Below are 22,493 nucleotides of genomic sequence, written 5' to 3'. Positions count from 1 at the left end.
TAAGCAGTATCACAGCAGTTTGTTGTTGGAGTGTTGAGTTTGGAAGAGGAATTTGAATCTCGTTTCTGTGTATATAGTAGCTTGTACAAAGCTGTGCTTTATTCTGCTGTATATAATAAAACTAAAGAAAAATCAAGTTACTAGTCAGCAAGTTCTGTTCCTGGTCGTCGTCCTGGAATTCACTGATTTGGCAGCTGGTAGCAAGAGTTATGGTTAAGATCCATCAACAAGGGGAAAGGAAAGAAACAGGATCAATTAAGGATTAATAGGTGTATTATCTTCTTGGTTTCCATTATTAAGTGGACGCTTTCATTGGAATTGTGTGCAGAACACTTGGTACAGCCTTACAATTTATTTTGATGTGTGCTCTAGCACACATTTGGAAGCTAGCACTTGGCAGTGATGGTGTGCGTGTACCCTGACGTATTTCCCAAACCTTATGCACTAGTAAGGTGCCCTGAACTTATCTATATTAGCATACAGATGAAACTGAGCCCAAGCATGGACAGGAAACCCAACCCTAATCAATCCAGATTTAATCATAAATACCTGTGGGCTTGCTCCATGTAACAAGAATTTTTTTATATCCATGGAGTCATTCACCTGAAAGAATCTATTTTCAATGACAGAATATTTTTATGAATTTCATTCATTACCTTTTCTCACTTGCTACTATAATACTTGTTCCAAGAAACAATTTTTTTTTAAGAACACATTTGATTATTTGGAATCAGCCACAACACTCGCATGTATTCACAGTATTATTGTCGCCATAGCAGTCATTTTAACAGAGAAACAGAAAGAAAGCTTGAAATGAGTCACTGTTATAATAACTTTAATTTGTCTTGCATTTTACAGAATTCTATGAACAGATTAAAAAGCACCTCCTCTCATCACACTTGACAGTTGGTAAAATATTCAGTTAGCAAATGTGAACAGCTTGAGGATCTGCATCTTGCAAGAATTTCACAGACCAACCCAAAGCCAAGCAGCTTTTACAATCTTGTTTTAATACATTGGAAATCCACTCAGGTCGTAAGCCTGTCCAGCCTTTTGTTCCCAGATCACTTTGCAAAAATCCAGTGTCGACCAACCAACTAGTTAGCTTTGGCACGGAGCTGCGCTCTCTTGCCCGTGACAGCCTGGAAACCAGTTTTGATGCTGGCGACAGAGCAGCGCGAGTGGCAGGTCTCGCACTGCAAAAAATATAATCTGGTGTCCTTCTGCAAGATTGTGTCTGGCGACCGACATGTGTGACAGGTGACATATTCCTCTGGGGGAACAATTAAACATGCTGAATTAGCAACGAGAGATTAACCAAAATTTCACATGCCGAACTGTATAGGATGATTAGTTATTTAATTGTGTCACAGCAACATAATTTTCAAATTGCCTAGGTCACAACACCAATTGTCTTCAAGCACCAATGGTACTACTACAAAGAAATAAACAAATTATTTTGCGAAGACTAAAGTTAATAGCAGCTCTCTATTTGCCCCATAAACTTGTTTTAAGAGTTAATTACCTCTTCTCAAATGAGCAGTACTGCACGCTAGCTCATTAATACATCTTCCTGGTATGCAGTTCTGCCTTAGGATGAAGGTACTAAAGAATCAACACTCCACGAAAAGTTCTATCTGCTTGCCCACTCACATTTAACCTATGTGCCACAGGACGGTTTGAGTGGTAGGTCTGGAAAGCAGCTCACAGGGCTCTGTGCAGATAAGTTAGTCAACTTTTTATCAACGGAACTCTGAACTGCCAAAGAAAAGAGAAACACTTTTTTCTCTGACAATTCAGAAATTGCTCCTGCTGCCAAAACTGCTGCTGCCTATTGGACTATCAGTGGCTTTCCAGAATCTCAGGCAGAGGTTTTGCCCATCACCTGCTCCCCCAGTCCAGTTAACTGCAGATGCCAGAGACTGAGCGGACTGAATCTTCCACACAGGATCTTCCACATCCAAAACTTCTATTTCTGTTATTGAGCTAGTTCTATTGTAAGCTAGCAAAAAGTCTGCAGTTGAATACACGTTTTGTATGTGTGATATTCAAAACTCCTTAAGTTTACAAGAAGGGTTATTCATTTTGCATTTTAACTGAATTGCTTCAGAAACCATCTAGAGCCAAGGGATTCCAGACAGGACCCCTTTTCCCATGCTACTTTTCCCCCAGCACTCAGATAGATGCAGTGTAAAGAGATTTTGATCTGAGCCTCATGTTGCAAATAACGCCCTTCTCAGTGTCCACCTGGTCCAAACACTACTTGTCATATGGCAACCAGTGAAAATACGATGGTTTCAGAAGACATGACAATCGCAAGTTGGTTGTATTGCTACTTATGATGATGGATCTGCTATGGTTTGTTCTCTTTTGAAAGTTGTATGATTTATTATTTTTCACTATCGTTATCTACATAAAGCTGGCGTAAATATTTTAGTTTAAAATGTGCACATTTCAGACAATATTTGAAACCTTCTCATGAAGTTATCAACTTGCCTCTTTCATGTTAAGTGCTAACAAAACACAGAAATCAACTTTAAATGAAGCAGAATATACTTACTGATATATCTTCTCAAGACGTTTTCTATCTGTTTTTGTTGGAATCTTCCTTTGATTACAAGCTGGTTGTTACCATCTATAGAGCCACTGATTTGAAAGAAGAATTTTATAGTTTAGAACTAAATAACACTATCAAATAGAATATGTTTATTTGGCTGCAAGCTTCCCTAATGCTAATTAAAGCATATACAAACTTAGGTTTGTGAGGATACCTCCATTTGTATGGAGGCAACAAACTTCATCACTTCTGCTAAAGCTGAACTCATTCCCAGAGTGCTGACAGCTTTGAAGCCAAAACCAGGCTATGCAGCATCAAAAGGGACATATCAATGTGCCCAGGGAAGGTTTACAGAATTTGTAAACTCTCTTAATAAAAATAATTCCAACGTAAGATGGAGGGGGGGGGGGGAATCCCACAACACCTTTACTGTGCCTGCTGAGTAGCTACAGAACATCATGAGATTGTTGAGAAAGAAACAGCAGAGGGTTGGGACGGTGGATGTATGTGGTTTAAGGGGAAGAGTTAACACTTTCCTTTTTCTCCTCTCCTTTCCTTCCTGCTGCAAATTGTTTTTACTTAGCTGGTATGGTAAGAGAGAGAGAGAGAGAGAGAGAGAGAGAGAGAGAGAGAGAGAGAGAGAGAGAGAAGAAAAACACAGACCAACAAAGTAGAAGTTGAAGCTAGCTGAGAAAGAAGACTAGGATGAAAGAATGGAAGGTGAGCAGTTTTATGTGTATATTTTCTTCTACTGCCATTTACTCCATTTCTCTTTATCCAAGAGAAATAAGCAGAAGATAATAGACAAAGAAAAACAGAACAAAAGAGAGTAGAGAGAACAGGTCGTTTTCAAGTTAACACTGAGAAGTCACCAGGGACAGAAGTGTGAGCTGTGCATAAAACTCTAAGAGTTTAGTGTAGCTGGAAAAAGAGAAGAGTTCTTACTTTTAAAAAAACACCAATACAGTGGTACCTCTGGTTGCGAATGGGATCCGTTCTGGAGGCCCTTTCGCAACCTGAAAGGAAAGCAACCCGCATCTGCACATGCCGCGATTCACCGCTTCTGCACATGCGTGTGACATCATTTTGCACGTCTGTGCATGCGCAAGCAGCGAAATCCGGAAGTAACTCTTTCCGGTACTTCCGGGTTGCCGCGGGACGCAACCTGAAAACGCTCAACCTGAAGCAAACGTTACATGAGGTATGGCTGTACATTTAAACATAGGCTTCATTTTCATTGTCCCCTTATAGCAGTGTTTGGGACAGGAAGAGTCACTAGCAAAAGTCCTGCAATGATGTTCACTGTTATTTTCCTATTACAACTGAGAGGTTGTGCTGAGAAAATAGCTTATGGCAGCCCTACAATGTGGTCTATTAATATGGCAGGCTAGAGGTGGGGCTGAAGCAGGTTTAGATTAAGTGCCCTATACCTCTCAAGCTGCAGCAAAGGTCAACCTGCTTAAAAACAGACCCCCCCAAACCACCATCCATGCCAAATCAGAACTCAAATATCATCTAAGCTTCATCTACCATTGATTTACATTCCCACTGGTTGCACTTTAAAGCATTTTTTGAAAAAGTACATGAAGACAAATTCAAACTACAGCAAGGACTCCCATCTTGCCTGCTCTCTTATATGTTTTTTTCAGCTCCTTTGGTCAAGAAACAGCTGGGTGGGTTATCCGGAGGTTTGGAGTACATTGTCAGCAGTATGCTGATGACATTCAGCTCTATTTCTCCTTTACACCTGCAGGTTCAGCAGTGGAAGTGCTGGACCAGTATCTTGCCTTGGTAATGGAGTGGATGAGAGCCAATGAACTGAAACTCAATCCAGATAAGATTGAGGCATTGTTAATGGGTGGGTCCCTAGACCAGATGGGTGGGAAATTGCCTTACACTTCCTCTGAAGGAGCAGGTTTGTAGCTTGGGGGTACTCCTGGATCCTTTGCTGTCGCTCAAGGCTCCGGTGGCCTCAGTGGTCCGGAGTACCTATGACTTTTTAAAATGTAGATGGGGGGCGGGGGAGTTACTGGATTGTTTCTATCTTGATTATGTATGTTGTGGTTTTATATTTTGATTTTATTCTGTGAACCGCCCTGAGACCTCCAGGCATGGGGCGGTATATAAATTCACTAAATAATGAAAAATAAGAAAGCTCAAGCAATACATGAATGCCAGGGATACCCTTCAAAGTTCTGTTCACCACATCTAACCCCAATCTGCAAGCAAGAAGAGTTAAAGTGGTACATCAGCCAACAAGCTAATCATAACCCGCCTGCTTAAGAATTGCCCTATCTATCCTTAAGAAAGAGACACTGCAAAGAAAAGGAAAAAAAACCTTGATGAAGCCTGGATTCCAAATAGCCTGAGGTTACTTCCACTCCCCAGATAGGCTTGCTTGCTCTCCTTCTGAAAATTAGGAACCAGGGCTAGTGTGAAGGACTACAGCTGAGGGGGAGGAAGAAATCTGTGCCCCTCCTCCTGTGTGCATACATGCCCCTGAGTGGATGCTGCGAGTCAACCATCCCCCCCTTTTTTTTTACTCCCAAATTACCTTTTAAGTACAAGAACTTGAACCTTGGGAAAGGATGCAGAACTGGTTACCTTGCAAAGTACTTGTTTATTTCCCCCCTGATAAGTTTAATTACTAGCATTTAGAAGCAGTAGTATGCATCTGTACCTTTAAGAAATATCTGCTGCAAGAAACCTTCAAGCTCATGAACGGTACTAGCAGCTGCCCCAGGGGAAAATATGGTCTTCTTGCAAACAACTCCCACCTTTCCTCCCATAAGCCCATAGCACTTTAAGATACTTGGATTTCAAATCTAAATAAGCAAAAGCAACACCTTTAATAGCAAGTTTACTTAACTTCCAGAAGAGAGAGAACGAAATTAAAAATAGTTTACCCAGAGAAGACAGCTAACACCTGCATTCAGGAAACACTGGAGTACACACTGCAGAAGTGGAAGGTGCTTACCTTGTACCCAATTCTGCAAGCAAGAAAGCCAAGAGGTGCTTTGGTTGACGATGTAATCTATAAAGAAAGAAGTTTACTGAAGGCAATCTTGTTTAGGGAAGTTTTTAATGACTGATATTTTAATGTATTTTTAATCTTCTGTTGGAAGCCCCCCAGAATGGCTGGGGAAACCCAGCCAGATGAGCGGGCGTAGAAATAATAAATAATTATGATGATGATGATCACAAACTATATATTTAGGGCACTTAGTACTAAGCAAATAGCCCAGCTCAATGCAGTGATTAAGTGCTCAGTAATTTCTTCCACACATCATCATCTGACCTAGAACATAGTATTACCTAGGGTCTCTATGGTCACATCTGCAAACAGGAGTAACTACTGTGGGCACCACACTGCAACCAAGCACACATCATGACATGTTCTATTGACAGGGGAAGGGACCTTGTGGGCACCAGGAAATGCCTTGACAGGTACATGTGTGTCCACAGGGTCAATGTTGATGTTCCTCAGTGTAGGGATGTAATATGAAAGTAATACCCGACACACACACACAAAAGTCAGGATATAAAACTTTCAGCAAAATCTGCCTGACAGGAACCTCTTTGAAGAGAGCAAAGAATCAGTCAAGAAAAAATAGGGAAGGAGAGATTAGCAAGATATAAATCTTCAAAGTAAAAATCAGATTGCTTCTATTTCAGCAGTAAGAGACTTAAATAACACAGAAAACTGATCTGACATTAGTATTCCAGTGCACCACAGACACTACTGGTTGGTTTCTGAAAGAGAATGCTTTCAGTGAAGACTCACTGAATTAGAATTTAACACAAACACACAAAGATGGTTTTGAGTGGGAGGCTGGCAGAGACATCCAGTATCCCTAAGGGTATGAAAGGGCTGGTTTAATTCACAAGAAATTAGCTGGCCTTTTGTTTTGTTAAACACCATTGTGTTTCTGCAGAGCTATCCCAAACTCTCACCACACCCCCAAGTGAAGACTCCTTCCGTGTAATAACCTTTAGTGGTGATGCATTAAGTTCAGTTCTTCAACTGTCTTCGACGTCTGACAAAGCAAACATCTTTGAAGTGAAGATGGTTCTATACTCGATCCATTAATTCTTCAGTAGGGCTACTCAATTACTTGCAACTGAGTTCCCTCCAGTCCATGCAATTAAATAACTATAAAGCATACAATGTAAGGATCATAGTTCCCCTCCACCCAATGCTGCACCCTGCTCCAAGTTGCAATGCAGACAGACTTACAGTTTACAGATATCTGTGAAGTTGACAAATGATGTTTTCTTGGTTCCTACTCTTACAACTTGTGGAGGCTTCATGACAAATTTTCGTTTTTCACCAGCTACCATATCTGGATTTTTTTCTCGCATAATGTTGAAAACACGATTCAGCAACTGCAAACACATGGAGGGAGGTATTTATTACTTCAGTCATGAACCATCTCTCACTTTATTGTTATCAAAAAAAGCAAGGGTTTTCCAGTGATCAAGTCAACATATTAAGTTTGGCTTTGGGGGTGGGGGTGATGGGGGATTTTGATCTTCTGTGACGTGTTTTAGAACAGCCCTTCTCTCATGCTCTGGTGCATCCCACCAAACCACACAGAGGACAGCAGAGTTGACCTGGGGCTTTCAATCAGGTCTACAGCTGTACACACAGAGAGCCTATTCTCACACTCCATTAAGTGCACAGAGCAGTGTACAAAACTCCCATTTTTAGGCATATTTTGTGACAGGGAATTTCATTAGCACAAGCAGTTTCTGAGCTCTGGATGCAGTACTGCGCCTAGGATCTCAGATTAAAACTGCAGAGGGGAAGGAAAGGAGGACCTTTTTCTGCCTCCCCACTTCCAGCTACTCTCTGAAGACTAGAGAAGAGGCCCTCTTAAGAATTTTAGGGGGGTGGGCAAGGGAAGGACTAGACCATGTGAAAAATGAACACAGTATTTTAGCTGCAGTTCATTCATTTTCAGCTTTGTATTCTTGTAATTAAAAAAAGTGCACCGAGACCATGGGTAGGCAAACTAAGGCCCGGGGGCCGGATCCTGCCCAAACACCTTCTAAATCTGGCCTGCGGATGGTCAATCAGCATGTTTTTACATGGGTAGAATGTGTGCTTTTATTTAAAATGCATCTCTGGGTTATTTGTGGGGCATAGGAATTGGTTCCTTTTTTTTCCCTTCAAAATATAGTCCGGCCCTCCACATGGTCTGAGGACAGTGGACTGGCCCCCTGCTGAAAAAGTTTGCTGACCCCTGACCTATATATTCCATTGTTGGGCCCATAACCTAGGTTTAAGGTGCCATTTAGCTCCTTGCTTTCATATCTCAGTTTCTAACACTGGTACAGAGAGCTCAGTGGCAGAACCAGTGGCTGTTATGTCCTCTGTATGTTAAACACATGGAACCAAGCTTTTAATAGCAGTGACCAGACTCTTGTTTTAGCTCCTCAGAAAAAAAAGTAATAATGTCTCCAATGAAACAATAACAATTTGTCTCATATTGCTTCCTTTTGCTTTGTAAAGTGTAGCAAGGGAAGAAGTAGGGCTAGAAATCAAAACTAAAGGCCACAAAAAGCAGTAGTTCCCAACTATACTCCAAGAGGTTGGTGTAAGCTCTCCCTGCTGGGCAAATCTGAAGACATCAAGAATTAGGAGATGCATTTCAAACATCTTACATCACTGCTACTGCTTCCTCAGCAAGTCCCGCTCTGCATTTTCAGAACCACAGATTGCAGTAAGTTATTTTAATAATAATAATAATAATAATAATAATAATAATAATAATAATAATAATAATAAATTTTATTTATATCCCGCCCTCCCCAGCCAAAGCCGGGCTCAGGGCGGCTAACAACAATCAAATAATCAGTCAAATAATCACACAATCTAAAAATATTTCATTATAAAAATTAATTAAATCAAATTGATGGCAACCAATTAAGCAGAATTATGTGCAGGTTGCCAGAGGAGGGAGTCAGGCTGCGCCCTGACCAAAGGCCTGGCGGAACAACTCTGTCTTGCAGGCCCTGCGGAAAGATGTCAGGTCCCGCAGGGCCCTAGTCTCTTTTGACAGAGCATTCCACCAGTTTGGAGCTGCAGCCGAGAAGGCCCTGGCTCTAGTTGAGGCCAGCCTAACCTCTCTGAGGCCTGGGACCTTGAGGATGTTATTATTTGCAGACCGTAGGTTTCTCTGTGGGGCATACCAGGAGAGGCGGTCCCGTAGGTACGAGGGTCCTAGGCCGTATAGGGCTTTAAAGGTTAAAACCAGCACCTTAAACCTGATCCTGTACTCCACCGGGAGCCAGTGCAGCTGGTATAATACCGGATGAATGTGCTCTCGCAGCGAAGACCCCATAAGGAGTCTCGCCGCGGCATTCTGCACCCGCTGGAGTTTCTGGGTCAGTCTCAAGGGCAGCCCCACGTAGAGCGAGTTACAATAATCCAGTCTGGAGGTGACCGTCGCATGGATCACAGTGGCTAGGTCAGGACGAGAGAGATAAGGGGCCAACTGCTTAGCTTGGCGGAGATGAAAAAATGCCGCCTTTGTTATAGCTGTAATCTGCGACTCCATAGAGAGGGAGGTATCGAAGATTACACCCAAACTCTTAACGGCCGGTGCTGGCACTAATTGCACCCCCGCAAGAGATGGGAGTTGCCCCCTCGATCCCATATCGTCCCGCCCCAGCCAGAGGACCTCTGTCTTCGAAGGATTTAACTTCTATTATTTTATTTTAGAAAGGATTTTATTTCTATTTACTGATAGCAAGTGCACGTGTTTCTGGGCAGGAGTTAGGACTGAACAAGGAATGTTCTTCGCCTTAGGGAAGGGCAGAAAAGGCCCTATTCACATCAATTGTTACTTTAGTTTAACACCATATTCAGTCCTCTATGCCTCAGCCCCTATATTTCATTCAGAGTTGTGCTGACAGGCATGCATGTTGCTTTAAGCATGAGAAATAACCTTATTCTTGACCTTTTTGAATTAAGTGTACAGGAGTAGAGCCCACTCTTGTGTTTCCAAAACATATCTTTCTGTCACAGGGCAACTGCTTGTGCCACAGGAAGCATGTGACTTCGATGAACATAATCTTCCTGGCCAGAAAGACAGTGTTAAGAACTCTCACTGAAGTGTATGTGAATGTACTTTATGGCCTCCTGATTAACGCCCTACAGAAATAATTCATTCTCCTTTGTTCATGCAACAACAGCCCAAGTTTAACAAAATGCACCAAGCCTTATATAAATTGAAAGCAATTTTAGGCTATATTTGTCCACATGGCCCCCAAACAAGCTATCGACAGAAACAGATTAGTAAGAGGCATATAAACTATTTACCTCATCATATGTGTAGTCCCTCTCTGAGCCTGCCCATGCAGGTCCTGACTGAGAGCTAAAGGAGATTCCATCATCTTTTTTGCTGTCTTCATCCTCCAATGCTGTAGAGTAAGAAATATACTTGAGATCGAAGGAACTGTCTTCCCGTTGGTCTTGGACAAAGTGTCACTTACTTTTACAAAAGTGGGATACAAAAGAAAACTTTCAACCAACTAACAACAGGCAGAAACTAGTCTTGAAAGTTAAGGGATCATCTAAAGTGACACCGGATCATTCTGGAAGGGAAACACAGCTCTCCCTTGTCTTCCCATGGAAGTGTTTGGCATATGTGAATGTTGTGTTGTTGTTTAGTCATTTAGTTGTGTCCGACTCTTCGTGACCCCATGGACCAGAGAACGCCAGGCACTCCTGTCTTCCATATGTGAATAGCAATTAGTTTTACAGGGGGGGAGGGAATGAAAATATTCAGATTTGCTAAATCAAATAAAAATGGCACTCACATGATTTGTGGACAACTATGGCTTATCATGAATGAACAAGCATGCTGGTGTTTATTTAGAAATCTGTGGCTGCTTTGCTCCTTCCTCTGGCCCTGCTGCTGCCACACTACCAGGAACTAAGCCAAGGTCTGGCTTAGTAGTTTGTGCAAACCCAGCGTCACGGTTTGTTCCCCCTAAACCAGGCATGGCCAAACTTAGCCCTCCAGATGTTTTGGGACTACAACTCCCATCATCTCTAGCTAACAGTACCAGTGGTCATGATGATGGGAATGATGATGGGAACCATAGTCCCAAAACACCTGGAGGGCTGAGTTTGGCCATGCCTGCCCTAAACAAATCATGTGCATAAAGCCAAGAACACAAACCTTGCTGCTTTGTTACAACTCATGGTTTGAAGAGAGAAGCCATGAGCGCAGATGTGCATGCAACCTAAACCCACAAACAAAAGAGGATAGAGGAAGGAAGGTGCAATATTGTCAGCTTTTCTCAAGAAACTCTGGGAATTTTAGTTCAAAGTAGCCTCGGCATCTCAAAAACAGTTCTCAGTATACACACAGAGTCCCAGGGTTTCCTGGAGAAAATTGTATTAAGGCTTAAGTTTATGGTTATTTTAGATACAGGCAACGACTGCTTTAGGCGTGTCTACTATGCGTGCAACAACAGCACATTGCTCTGAACCCAGAAGTGCCCCAAAAACAGCACAAAAGGGGGGGCGGCCTTACATGGGTCCCAAAACATGCAGGGGTCTGGAAAGTAACCCCTGCAGCAAATCAGTAGCTGCCTATACTAGCTTTGAAGAAATGACCTCCCATTGTTTTGATCAGGGGTCAGCAAGGTTTATCTTGCCTGGGCCGGATCGGTCCTGTGGAGACCCCTGCGTGGGCCGGATTGCGTGTGAGCACGTGCGCCTGCGATTTCCAGCGTCTGCGCATGCACAGACACGATTTCCGGCGCTGTAGAAGTGAGTTCCCATGCCGTGCTGTGCTGGTTTAGCACAGCACGCGGCTCGGTTCTGGGGTGGCTCATAGGCTGGTCAAGCGACCTCCGCGGGTCGCTTCCAGCCCCTGGGCCTTAGGTTGCTGACCCCTGGTTTTGATTGACAACTGAAAGTGAGATCCTATTGAGAGTTTCAAAAGAGTTCCCCCTCCCTTCACGGGACCCCATTGGAATTCTGAGAAAGCAGGAAGAGAGGAAGGGAGAGACATAGAAAGAAAACAACACAGAAGGAAAGGTGGCTGCATACCTAAATGCTGAACTGTATGGTGAAGTTGGAGCTACTGTGGAGGTAAATGTTATGAAAGACAGCTTTTCTTCCACTCTACCAGGTGTGAATATGTTTTGTTCCAACATTTAAAATTATTCTTTCACTCATAGCAAACACACACACAAAAAGAAAAGAAAATCACCTTCATCTTTATCTAATATGTCATCCTCATCTGGAAACTTCACAGTCTTCTTCTTCTTCTTCTTTCCAAGCATGATATCAAGGTCATCTTCTGCTTGTTCTGCTACTGCTGCTACCTCTTGAACATCCCCCTCAATTTTCAGGTCCTTTAGCATAATGTTGAAGGGACATAAAATAGCAGGCATTTATACAAAGTAACAGCAAAATTAAAAGGCTATATCCAAAAGTGCCACTCCACTACACTACGTATGACAAACCCCAGGGTGGCTGGTGGCTGCTGGTTTGTAACTCTTGACTGTACATAGCCTACAGATCCCAGCTGGTGCAAGACATCATTTAGGATAGGCTAATGTTGCACAACAAACAGTGCAGCATACTGCAATTACAGCAGCAGAAAACAGCAAAGTACAAGAGAATCACATATCATGCACATTTAACTTGCAGCATTTAAACTGAACACAGTTGAAGGCTGGCTGGTTGAAAATCTGCAAGTTAAATGCGGAACCAGAGCAAAGACAAGCAAGGCAGAGAAGTTAGAAGGTGGTAGTGATGGCAACCAACTGGGATGACATCAAAAGATTAGACAAATTCATGGAGGATAATCAATATCTACTAGCCACAATGGCTATGTTCCACCCCACTGTCAGAGGCAGTATGCTTCTGAATACTAGTTAGAATCATAAAATCATAGAGTTGGAATAGACCACAAGGGCCATCGAGTCCAACCCCCTGCCAAGCAGGAAACACCATCAGAGCACTCCTGACATATGGTTGTCAAGCCTCTGCTTAAAGACCTCCAAAATAGGAGACTCCACCACACTCCTTGGCAGCAAATTCCACTGTCAAACAGCTCTTACTGTCAGGAAGTTCTTCCTAATGTTTAGGTGGAATCTTCTTTCTTGTAGTTTGGATCCGTTGCTCCGTGTCCGCTTCTCTGGAGCAGCAGAAAACAACCTTTCTCCCTCCTCTATATGACATCCTTTTATATATTTGAACATGGCTATCATATCACCCCTTAACCTCCTCTTCTCCAGGCTAAACATGCCCAGCTCCCTTAGCCGTTCCTCATAAGGCATCGTTTCCAGGCCTTTGACCATTTTAGTTGCCCTCCTCTGGACATGTTCCAGTTTGTCAGTGTCCTTCTTGAACTGTGGTGCCCAGAACTGGACTAGAACTGAACTAGTTGATGGGAATCACAGCATACTGTTAAGATGCTTTTGCTTAACCACAGCTTGCCATATCATTGCGTTACAACTCTTCACCCCTGTGCCAAAGAAGGTTCATTCCTGTCATGCTAAACTATGGTTTAATATATCCACACCAGTCCAATGAGTGGTAGCCAATGTTTTTGCACCAAGAAAAGGAAAGGTATTTTCTGTGAGGTCAACTCTCCTTCTGTTCATGGAGCAGAAGTATTAAATATCACCAAATATATCTAGAGCTACATGATTTAACCAACTAAACTTCTATTGGACTGATGCTGTATAAAATATTTAGTCAAGAGCAGTAAGGGAAAAGGGCACAACTGAGTAATTTTGGAAGACTGACCTTTACACCCTCTTCAGCTTCGTCTATGTCAAATATCTTTTTTGTTTTCTTCTTCTTCTTCTTTTGATTGAAGAATGTTAAATCATCTAAGTCATTTGATGCATCTGAAAGTCAAAAGCAACATTACAGAGCAATTATATTACAAAAATGCAACACTGAAATATATTCATCAATATCATGTATGCAGCAACAATAATTCAGGAATAATTCTCCAGACCTTTCTGCACCCAGCAGCAACATTTCAAGATTAGTGCAAATCAGCTTTAGCTTAGCTGCCATCAAACAAGGTGATTGTGTGAACGAAGTAGTCCCTTTGAAAAAATATTGTGCAATACCTTAGCAATGTGTAGAAAGCTGATCAATGGTGACTTTTGAAAACGCTATCACCATTCTATTCCGAGCACAATTCAAAGTGTTGGTGTTGACCTTTAAAGCCCTAAACGGCCTCGGCCCAGTATACCTGAAGGAGCGTCTCCACCCCCATTGTTCTGCCTGGACGCTGAGGTCTAGCACCGAGGGCCTTCTGGCGGTTCCCTCATTGCGAGAAGCAAAGCTACAGGGAACCAGGTAGAGGGCCTTCTCGGTAGTGGCGCCCGCCCTGTGGAATGCCCTCCCATCAGATGTCAAAGAGATAAACAACTACCTGACATTCAGAAGACATCTGAAGGCAGCCCTGTTCAGGGAAGTTTTTAATGTATGACATATTAGTGTATTTTTGGTATTTGTGGAAGCCTCCCAGAGTGGCTGGGGAAACCCAGCCAGATGGGCGGGGTACAAATAATAAATTATTATTATTATTATTATTATTTATTATTATTATCGCCTGCCAACCTAGCAGTTCGAAAGCACCCCCGGGTGCAAGTAGATAAATAGGTACCGCTTACCAGCGGGAAGGTAAACGGCGTTCCGTGTGCTGCGCTGGCTCGCCAGATGCAGCTTTGTCACGCTGGCCACGTGACCCGGAAGTGTCTCCGGACAGCGCTGGCCCACGGCCTATAGAGTGAGATGGGCGCACAAACCCCAGAGTCTGTCAAGACTGGCCCGTAACGGGCAGGGGTACCTTTACCTTTACCTTTATTATTATTATTCATGACTGACACAGCATCTGACTAAAAAAATCAAAGTGTGCTACTGAAAGTATAAACAAGAACTGGTTCCCAGTTTTTTTAAAAAATAGAGCCTACATTTTAGCTGGCATGACATACAAAAGAAGGTAGGGTTTATTGCTACATGCTATTACTTTAATATTTGTAACTATGGGGGTAGGAAGTGAAACTGCTGGGTTGCTTTATAACCTGTTAATTATAGGAAAATACCAATCTAACCAGGATTCTTATGAAATGCACAAAATAAGCTTGTAGCCCAATCCTTTAAAAGTGCTACAGAATTAAAATGCTTACCGGTGAAGGCAGAAGGCTGGCATAAACAAGAGGGTTAGAATAGACTGGAGGGCTGCAGGTGGCTGCAGGAGAGGAACAGGAAATCTGTTTGTGCAACATTGGGTTTGTCATACATAGCAGATGGGGGGTCCCCAGGGCTGCAATCCTATGAATTGATTTCAGTGGGTTTGGTGTACCTAATTCTGCATGTGAATAGCAGAATTAGGACCTTTGCTTCCTAAATTCAAGGAAGTCATGGCAGCAAACATGGGGTTATCCCATGTAAATTTAACTACTGCAAGGCAAGGTGGATTTAGTTACCATATACAGTGGATGCTCAGGTTGCGAATGTGATCCATGTGGGATGCATGTTCACAACCCGCAGCATTCGCAACCCGCAGTGGCGCGTCTGCACACACATGGGTTGCGATTCGGTGCTTCTGTACATAGCGCAATTTAGCGCTTTTGCGCATGCAAGACCGCCGAAACCCGGAAGTAACCCGTTCCAATACTTCCAGGTTTCGGGGGGGGGGGGGTAACCCGAAACAACGCAACCTGAAGCGGCTGTAACCCGAGGTATGAAGATTTTAGTTTACCTTTTCTCCTACTGTCCTCTTCATCTGCTTCTGTGTCTTTGTCTTCCACTGGCTCTGGCTCCATTTCTTTTGTTTCTGATAACTGCATTTCTTCGGTTTGCGCATCTCCTCCTTCTTCATCAAGCATAAAGGGCTTCTTTTTCTTCTTCTTCTTCTTGCTCATAGTAGGATCAAAAATCATCTACAACAAACAAGTTTTCTTATGCAACTTTAAACCTATTTTTAAAACAATTCTCCAGCTTAAGCTAGTTTACCACCTATATTTAAGCAACCAACATTCTATTAAAGTTAAGATTTCCCCCATGACCTGCAAGGAGTTTCATAATTTGAACCAAGGTGGGGGTAAAGATGCTCTACTATCTTGCAGAATTCAAAATTTAGTTTAACAGGGGTTTTTTTAAAGGCATTTCAATATTTCTCTAACAGATATTGGTTTGGTTTGCACATCACAATAACCAGCAATTTATCTTAAACCATGTTTTAAACATAAAAATGCCTCCCACAAGCCATAGCATGGCTTCTCTGTCATCTGAACCAGGAGCATGACTTATTTGAAACAAACCATAAGCAGTAAGCCAGAAATAAACCTAACAAGCCTTGATTTATTTCTGACATACCACTTGTTGTGTGTTTGCTCCTGCCAGGCAGGGATGAAACAAACTAGAGGCCAAAAGCAAAATCTCAAGAATCTCCTCTGTGCCTTAAGAATTAAACTAATAGTCTCATTCTGACTAGTTCTCTCTCCACAATAAACTTGTTTGCCTATTAAATGCATTTTTGGACTGCTTCCCCCAGCATGCACTGCAATGTTGAGAGCAGAATGAATGTTTTCCCTTAGTATCCACTATGATGCTACAGATTGGTTCTTACATTATTGGAAGGCATGCAAGTCTCATGCAGAAAGAACTGCATGTATTTCATAGCTCTCCAAATGATTTCAACATTGTGCCAGATACATTGATAATAAACAAGCATGCATATAACCCTTGTGAAATTTTGATTGGTCTTATTGTGAATTTGGTCTTTTTCTGTGCAATATTTTTAAAACAATCTTATGTAGATATTTTAGTTTGCTACCCAGTGGTGCCATGAATGACAGCAGCACATGCATCACATACTTAGCCCAGGAACTTATAAAAACAGCTGTAGTGATTACTCCTCAAAATGTTCAGAAAAATGATGGGCTAAAATACTCTTGACCCATCAAGCTAAAGTGAGAATTCTTCTGGGTGGAGAAAAGTTTCTAAATAGCCAGGTACAGTTCTTAATTTCTAGATTATGTAGGTAATGTCACCTTAGTACATTATAGTTAAGGATACCCATTTAAAACTTAGGAACATGTGACAATGGGCTAACAAGTGTTCACAAACAATAATTATGGGATAAATCCACTGAAGGCTCTATTCTGTACTGGGTACGGTCTGAAGGCACCTGAGGGCATCAACTTGCTGGAGGTAAACAGGTTGCATGGGAGCCCTTCTGGAAGCCATATATACACCACCTTAAGTCCCATGGCAGGTGAAAGGTGGTTATATAAATGTAAGAAAATAAATCAGCAACTAAATAGCCAGAAGCTTCATATACATTGGTGCAGACCACATGTATTAGTATACCAAAAAAATCTGAACCAGTAACTTTCTAGCCTTTGTGATTGTACAACTACTAATTAATAACTCAGAATCAAAAGTATAAGCCCCTTATAAAGACTTTCATAAAACCTGTTCTAAAGACTACAAACTTTTATAAAACCTGTTCTAAAGACCCAGATGCTTGAAAATCTAAAGCATTTTCATTCCTGTGCTGGAGTAGTGCTTTAATACCTGATCCTAAGCTACGTCAGGTGTAGCACATTATTTTTCTAAATCTTGCATCTGCAGTTTTAGGGGGTAAACCATGGGTAGGCAAACTAAGGCCCGGGGCCCATATCTGGCCCAATCACCTTCTCAATCTGGCCCGTGGACGGTCCAGGATTCAGTGTGTTTTTACATGAGTAGAATGTGTCCTTTTATTTTAAATGCATCTCTGGGTTATCTGTGGGGCCTGCCTGGTGTTTTCACATGAGTAGAATGTGTGCTTTTATTTAAAATGCATCTCTGGGTAATTAGTGGGGCATAGGAAGTCGTTCATTCCCCCCCTCCAAAATATAGTCCGGCCCCCCACAAGGTCTGAGGGACAGTGGACCAGCCCCCTTCTGAAAAAGTATGCTGACCCCTGGTGTAAACCCTGGCACATCTCTGGGTTAGAAGCTGCACGATGTCACCACTACCATAGAAAGAAGTGGAAAAGCTCAACCATTTAATCAACAAATCTTAATAAAAACAAACCATTGATAATTTTATTCTGCACAAAAGACTAGGTACCTAAATTGATTCAAGACAGCCAGCTTGCCTTGATCAGAACTTAAAATGAGTTTAATTCTTCCTTGCTCCAAGCAAGATTACAATCTTAAATCAATGCTGTTAAGTATGCCAATTCTTTTCAAGTCCATTTATTTCACAAGGTCCAAGAGACATTGACTGGATGAGCTTCACAATTAATTCTAAACCTGAATTTCCACAAAACGTTGTTTGGGGCTCAAGCAACAAACTAGCACAAACACAGCATGCAAGTACTACACAGGCACAATTGTCCATAGTACAAAAGGATGAGAAAGCCCAGCCTACGGAAGTGGAAGGAAAGAGAGAAGAGCTCTGCTAACTCTCTAAACAAAAGCACAAGATGTGTTGGCTGTACACCTAAGCACATCAAGTGTGGTTACAACGGTTTAACACCAATTAAAGAGGCAGGGGTCTTCCCCATCAGCACATAAGTCGGGTATATTCTAATCCACACATTACGTGATGGCGAGCACAGGCCTGCTGTGAAACGTGCACTTCACTGGCGCCCACACCCAACGCTTCCAGCACCTTTACACATGCTTGTAACCAAGATGGCTGCACTCACTCTTTACGTTTCATGGCAGAGGCTTTTCTCTTTAAAAAATATATATATTAAAGGCTACATGAAGTGACCCTGCACCTTTCTATTAAGTGTACACGCAAGAGCCAATTCGCTTTTGATGTAACGTGTGAAGAGATTCTGAGCGCTCTCTGATGTCTCAGGGGCGGAAGGGAAGGGAGCGAGCTCGTGTCCTCGAATAGGCATCGAATTAGCCCCTGAAGGAAACGGGATGCTGGACTGGACGGGCCTGTGGGCTGGATCCAGCGGGCCTCCCTTTTATGTCCTGATCCGTGGAAAGTGAGAGGAAGCACCTCGTTGCCCATTAGAAGGAACCAACAAGCGCCTCTCCCTAAAGCGACTCGGGCGAGGACGGAGCGACCTCCGTTCAAGCCGGAGGAACCAGCTCGACACGAAGCAGGCCGGGCAGGGGAGCCCCCAGCCGGTCTCCGGCCAGGGCGAGGGAAGGCCTCAGGCCTGGCTCCTCACATGGCGGGAGGCGGCCACAGCCCCGCGTCACCCGAGGCCTAGGCGCACCCGGGCCCTCACCTCGTCTCCCGACATGGCTGCGGCTCTCGCCGGCCCTCAAGGCAGAAGCTCGGAAGGGCTCGTCCCCGCTCTGGGTGGCCGCAACGCCGCCGGCCAAGTCAGTCACTCCTCGCTCCGTCTCCCAGGCGCCTCTCGCCTCTCTGCCCACCTCGCCGCCGCGCTCAGCTCTTGCATCAGCAGCAGGAGGAGACAGGAGACAGGGGCCGGCTACCCCGGATGGACGCATGCGCAGCACTCACTCCACGCCCCGCCTCGCCAGAGCCTCTCGGGAATCGTAGTCCAGCCGCTGCGCAAACGCGGCAGGAGTCCGGGGATTGGGACTATAGCACGTGTTGCTCAGGGGATGAGGAAGTCGAGCTGGTGAGGTCACAGGCAGGCAGGGCGGGGCCCGGCGCGCGGTAGTCGAGCGGCAGGCGCGCCACGGGGGGCGGGGGGGGGGAGCCTGCGGGGCGGACCCGGTGTTTCTTTGGCACGCCGGAATGGGCGACGGTATTCGTGTTATCAATCCGAACATTTCGCCGGTCGAAAATGCATGCAGTCTTGTCAGGGGGTTGTAACGCGCGTGGTGACTTGAGTGCTGGATCTATTAAGGGAGCCCTAGTTGAAATCCGGACCCTCACTTTTGTGCCCCCCTACGCGACTTGGAGGGAGGACAGGATGTCATTGTCTTCAAAAACGATGCTCAAGGAACTCGTACCCACCCGCTGCTTCTCTTATTTCTGCTCTGCTGATTTATATTGCAATACCCTAACCCTGAAATTGCTCCTGGAGCAGCGTGTGTGAGTTATCCAGCCAGGATAGTTTCTATTACTATTATAATAAAATATTTGGAGATCGGATTTGGCCCTCAGTGCTTTAAGTTAACTACCCTTAGCTTGGGGGACACAGATGGTTCTTAAATAAATTTGAGTCTTCTTCCTCTGCTCCCTTTCATTTAAATAATGTGAATATTTAAATTCCTTCCTGTGACCTGGAACTGGATTGGTTCATATGTTTCACAGCAGTTACATATCCTTTGTTGTCTAGTTCCAAACTTCCTTCTTCACAGGCTGTGGAATCAGCTCTTAACTTCAAAGTGCTCATCTATACCTTTGTCCACTGGCAGAGGGCACTCTTACAAAAGTTTTCCAGACACAAGTATAATTAATACAGAGAGAACCAAATAATTGCCGACTTCATTGATGGATATACATAAAGCATTCCCAAGCCAAGTAACCATGTGCGAGCAAGCCTCTGCCCTCTTTACAAGTGGCTCTTGAATCTCAGATCTATATGTTCTGTCAGAAGGGCAGCCAAAGAGAAAAATAATAGTACAAGTGCTCATAATATTCCAATTCAGAAATCTGGAGAGCTCGTGCACATGCCTCAGTCTCCTCTCTAAGTACATAAGAATAGACAGAAGTGGGCTTTGGCTTGTATAGCAGGACTTCCCCATCCTCTCCTCCCCCTGTGGCAATCATGCACCTCCCAGATTTGCTCTGGATGGTTCCCTGACCCTCCAGATCAGATTTGGGGGGTTGCATGAGATGCAGGAGGAGGAGAGGAAGGGAAAGTCCTATTGCCTGAGTAAAAAATTGTTCCACTCATGCATAGGGCACTGTTGGATACAGTCCAAAGTTTTCCAAACCAGATTGTAATGGTGGCACAATAAAGGTTGCAACCACACAAATCTAATGTGGATCAATGAGAGTCCATGGCCAAGCAGAATTGGATGCCCACAAGTGTTATGAGAGAGGGTGAAAAAGTTTCCTCAACCCACCTTCCCCATGCCATGCATACTTTTAGAAACTTCTATCATGTCATCTCTTAACTCACCTTACCTCTAAACTGATATGTCCCAAATGTTGCAACCTTTCTTCACAAGAGAGTCATTCCAACCCCTTGATCATTTTGGTTGTCCTTTTCTTTCTTTCTTTAAAAAAAACACATTCATTTAATATTAAAACAAATCGTAACAGCACATTTCCCACAAAATCAAGAGTAACACTTCAGCTTTGCCTACTGCCATAATGCCACAGAATGATGGGAATTGATTTATCCTTTAACTGTTAAGGAGCAGAAATGTAAATATTGTTATTTTTGTTATCATTTTCATGTGTATAATGGTTGTCTGCTAAAACACAATAAACTGACTTGACCACAGAACTATCACTCCTATCCTCAATCCCCCCATCACTGTCATGTTGGTGCTTTTCTAAATCACATATCCCAGCCTTCCCCAACATAGTGCTTCCAGATGCTGTGGCCTACAACTCCCGTCAGCCCCCACCAGCGTGGCTTTGGGATCCCATGGTGGCATTCCTCAAGCTGCTCTTTAACGCCCTTCAGACACTTTGGTTTCTTCACCAGAAGCTCTGTAACAAAATACATTTCCAACTATTATCCAGGATGCAAGTCATATTCGCCAAACTGACCCCAGATGAACATTTTCAACCACAGTGCTGAAAAAATGATTAAATAATGAGCCCTCATTGAAACCATTCATGGCAATTCTTAAAAGTCCAGGGGAAGAAGAATGATTCGTAGCTTTGTGTTTGGGGGGGGGGTGTCTTTTTAGATTTGCCAGATGCCCAGCATATACACATATGGCCAAAATTGGAAGTTTGTATTGTATTTTCCAAAACCAAATCACCTTTGGACAGAGAACAAACACAAGAGTATTTTTCCATCCAATGGATCTTGCTTCGATGACGTTCAAAAGCTGTCTTCAAAACGCAGTGACTCTCCAGCTGAAATGTCAAAAGTGGACTGCCTCTGTGGTACTGGGTTAATGAATGAGAGATTTCCTGGATGCTTTCCATTTATCAGAAGGAACACAAAAGAGAACATTTGTTTGGAAAGGCTCAGCAAAATGCTAGACGCCATACCAGGGTAAGGCTTCTGCTTCATTTTAAATCCTGACATTGTTTCAGGCCTTGTTCGAATTTAGCTTCACTTTCCATTCAGCTCGAGACCACAAAACAATGCAAAACAGAAAGACCAGGATCAGGTGTAAGGAAGAAAGTGGGCGTTGCAGTGTCGGCATAATGCTGTCAGTGAGGTTCCAGAGCAGAGCCTCTTTTCTGTCCACAACAAGGATTTCAGAATTGTGTTTTCAACATGGATAGAGGGGGAAATGTCATCACTCTAGCTGCCATAGGCTTCATTGAAAAGTACTTCAAAGTTATTTGAAAACTGCAATCCACGAGATAATTAGAACACTCCCATTGACAGACAGGTTAATAAAATCACAGTCTCTTCTCCTCTAGCTGCTGACCATAATGTCTGCAGCTATTCTACTGGGTTTTCACCCTCCGTTCTGCTCTTTTAAAAAATAACTCTGTTGTCACCTGTCAGGCCCCCAAATCCTGCCAGGCTTTTGAATTGAGCAAGTGCCTGGAGGCTCTTCTCCAGGTCCCTGCCTAATTAACGGAGGCAGGTGAATACAGAGAGGGCCTTTTCAGTGGTAATACCCCACTTGTGGAAAAACATCCCGAGAGGCTCTCCTGCTGGCTACGCGGCAGTCCTTTAGGTGTCTTCTTATTCTCACAGGCCTTTGAATTACAATCTACCAGGTCCTTTCCATTGCCTCCTTGGTAATAAGTCTTATCCTGGTTTTAATTGTTTCCACTGTTGTGTTTTATGCTGATTTTAGTCAGTGGTTGTTGTTGTTGTTTTTTTTTGGGGGGGGTTGCTGGGCTCTTGCTTTTATGGTA

At 43.4% G+C, this 22,493-nt stretch overlaps 1 protein-coding gene across 1 annotated transcript; it reads right to left on the bottom strand.

The window, feature by feature from the left end:
* Window positions 1-818: 818 nt before the first annotated feature.
* EIF2S2 (eukaryotic translation initiation factor 2 subunit beta) lies at window positions 819-19,000 on the bottom strand. Its single transcript, XM_081196609.1, has 9 exons — window positions 18,799-19,000; window positions 15,313-15,493; window positions 13,338-13,441; window positions 11,791-11,935; window positions 9,885-9,985; window positions 6,795-6,943; window positions 5,535-5,591; window positions 2,561-2,646; window positions 819-1,273 (listed from the first exon to the last, which is right to left on the bottom strand). The coding sequence occupies exons 1-9, from the start codon at window positions 18,811-18,813 to the stop codon at window positions 1,098-1,100; spliced, it is 1,014 nt and encodes a 337-aa protein (XP_081052735.1). The 5' UTR covers window positions 18,814-19,000; the 3' UTR covers window positions 819-1,097.
* Between the last annotated feature and the right edge of the window lie 3,493 nt (window positions 19,001-22,493).

This window comes from Podarcis bocagei (assembly GCF_964188305.1).
Source record: "Podarcis bocagei genome assembly, chromosome: 5".
In the NCBI taxonomy this organism is placed as follows: domain Eukaryota; kingdom Metazoa; phylum Chordata; class Lepidosauria; order Squamata; family Lacertidae; genus Podarcis; species Podarcis bocagei.
This window is presented reverse-complemented; position numbering and strand designations above follow the sequence as displayed.

Bases quoted from the DNA above. Each gene is read 5' to 3' on its own strand.
- EIF2S2 (XM_081196609.1), bottom strand. The intron at 9,986-11,790 runs GTGATTTTCTTT...CTTACTCTACAG, and splicing joins CATATTAGATAAAGATGAAG to CATTGGAGGATGAAGACAGC. The intron at 5,592-6,794 runs GTAAGTCTGTCT...CTTTCTTTATAG, and splicing joins TTCACAGATATCTGTAAACT to ATTACATCGTCAACCAAAGC.